Genomic DNA, 2,375 nt, shown 5'->3' with positions numbered 1-2,375 from the left:
TCTGAACACAATGATCACTATTGATCCACTATTGATCTCCAAAGCTCACTAGAATCATAACATTTGTAATTCCACAATGAATAACCTAAAAGCTCAACAACTTTTGTGGAATTTGTACAGATTTGTTTCTGGACAAAGTTGAAATAAAGGGATGAAGGCCAGAGCTTGAACTACTGGTGGATTACCTATTTAGCAGAGGGGTTTGTGTGTGTGCCTAGGCAAAATGGTATGTTTTGAAACAGTTTCTCTGTTCATTGAAGCAGAGACGCACGTTACATTTCTCGCAGACGGTGCTGGTTGCATTGGTTTTGCAGATTTTGCAGCGGCCACGATTGGCACATTTCACAGGCCAGTGTGCTACCTGGTCCAGACGAACATCATCAGGAACTCCGACACGGACTCTCTTGGGAGGTGCTGGTGGAGATAGGGTGTTGTTGTCGAGTGATGGGCGCCCCCTTTCTGCCTGGATGAAGATGAGGCTAGTTGCTACCTCTGCCTGGAATCTTCTTTGATTTAGTGGCCTCTGACCAAGCAGATTGCAGTCACGGCGGTAGGTCAGCCACGCGTTGACCAGGGCTAGCATGATGCTGTGCCAGAACAGGTAGATGTACCACCTCCGTGACCTCATGTTGTATTTGTACCTGGCAATACATCCATCGATGAGGTCAACCCCCCCCATGAAGGTGTTGTACACTTTGACGATGTGTGGCCGGTTGACATCAATGAATGCCTTCTCTTGTTTGCTCCAGCGGCGAGCTTTGTCTTGTGGTTCCACTGCTGTGTGAGAAGAGATCAAGGTGACCGATCTGTTGTCATGCCACTTTACAATGGCCATGGACCCCTCTTTCTCCACTCTGACATCGAAAGATCCTCTGCCTCTCTTGGCAAGACTCTTGTCATCCTCAAGCTGACATCCAGACAAGCGATTGCTGCGGAGTGTTCCTGTAATACATAAACATTAAGACAAGATGAGTGACAAAACTAGAAACAAAAACAAGAGAGGATACGGGAGAATAAGACAAAAGTGAGAATAGGACAATAGTGAAAGATGATAATTGTTTATGTTGTTATTACCTGTGTGTGTGTGAGTGTGTGTCAGTGTGTGTCTGTTACCTGTGTAGAAGATCTGCCGCTGAAGAAGCTCAAGCACCAGTGGTGCTGAAGAGAACAAGTTGTCGGCGCACACTTTGTAGTTCTGGCCTGATGGAAGAGTTTCACACAGCTTGAGCACCACGTCTCCTCCCATGCCAAGTGTGGTTCTTTTCCCAGTGCCACCTTCATACACCAGAAAATCACAGAGGATTCCTGTGGAAGTGCAACGGGCCCAGATCTTGAATCCCCAGGGGTGGGGCTTGCTCTTGACATACTGCCTTATTGGGCTGCGCATTCCTCTGAAAGACACCATTTGCTCATCGATAGAGTTGTACTCTTCTGGGGTGATCTCAAGACATTGTTTGCGGAACATATCAAGCCATGGACGGATCTTCCAGCACTTGTCCCCTTCTTGCCTGTTTGATGAATCCGTATTGTCAGCGAAGTGAAGAGATGCAAGGAGGGTCTGAAAACGGTTGCGTGACATGTTATCAGCTACCATGGCACACCTTGTGTTGTTTTCCCAGTAGGTACGGTTTCCTGGAAGCTGGCAAATACCCATGCGCAGGTACATGCCAATTAGGATTTCCAGCTCCTTGACTGTGGTGTTCACATTCTTGAGCGTGTCAGTGGTTTGGACACTGTACAGATTGGTTTGCTCCATTACTAACTCTATCATCTCCTTTGTAATGAACCTCCTGAAGTACTGCAGGGGAGTGGGAAGCTCGTCTGGAGGTTTGACACTCTCTCCTTTGAAGGTGCAGTCAGGGGCTTCAAAAGGTTTCTTTCTCCAAGAGAACTTATTTTCTTGGCCAGTAGGATGTTTCTTCGTTGAGGTACTTGGTTGAGGTAATTCTTTTGGTTGAGACACTTCCCCTTCTGGTTGAGGTATTTCCCCTTCTGACTCACATTCAGACTCACTTGACTCCTGATACAAGGGAGTGTAATCTGGATCTTCAACGGGATCGTCTTCATCTGAGCTGATACCACCAAATCCCTCAATCTCACTTTCATCTCCATTCAGAATCATGTCCAGAATCAACTGGCTATGCTTATCCCAATCCCATCTCTTTTTCCTGTTCATCTAGAGAGAAAAAAATGGTAAATATTCATGCCTTGCAGCTGATGTCATGATGTAGTCCTAGACCTGCCATTTTAGTAGCTAGCTACTTGGTGCCCAACAGGTCTTATTGCAAGCAATGAATAAAATTATATAACTGATATTGGTTCAATTAAACTAGAATAAACAATATATAACTAAATATAATTGAATCAGCCAAGTA

At 45.5% G+C, this 2,375-nt stretch overlaps 1 protein-coding gene across 1 annotated transcript; it reads right to left on the bottom strand.

The window, feature by feature from the left end:
• Window positions 1-214: 214 nt before the first annotated feature.
• LOC125003195 (piggyBac transposable element-derived protein 3-like) lies at window positions 215-2,122 on the bottom strand. Its single transcript, XM_047577333.1, has 2 exons — window positions 1,114-2,122; window positions 215-942 (listed from the first exon to the last, which is right to left on the bottom strand). Exons 1-2 carry the CDS (start codon window positions 2,120-2,122, stop codon window positions 215-217), a joined length of 1,737 nt encoding a protein of 578 aa, XP_047433289.1.
• Window positions 2,123-2,375: the final 253 nt, after the last annotated feature.

This window comes from Mugil cephalus, chromosome 2 (genome assembly GCF_022458985.1).
Source record: "Mugil cephalus isolate CIBA_MC_2020 chromosome 2, CIBA_Mcephalus_1.1, whole genome shotgun sequence".
NCBI lineage: Eukaryota > Metazoa > Chordata > Actinopteri > Mugiliformes > Mugilidae > Mugil > Mugil cephalus.
Note: the sequence above shows the minus strand (reverse complement) of the source record. Positions and strands in the feature narration are given on the sequence as shown.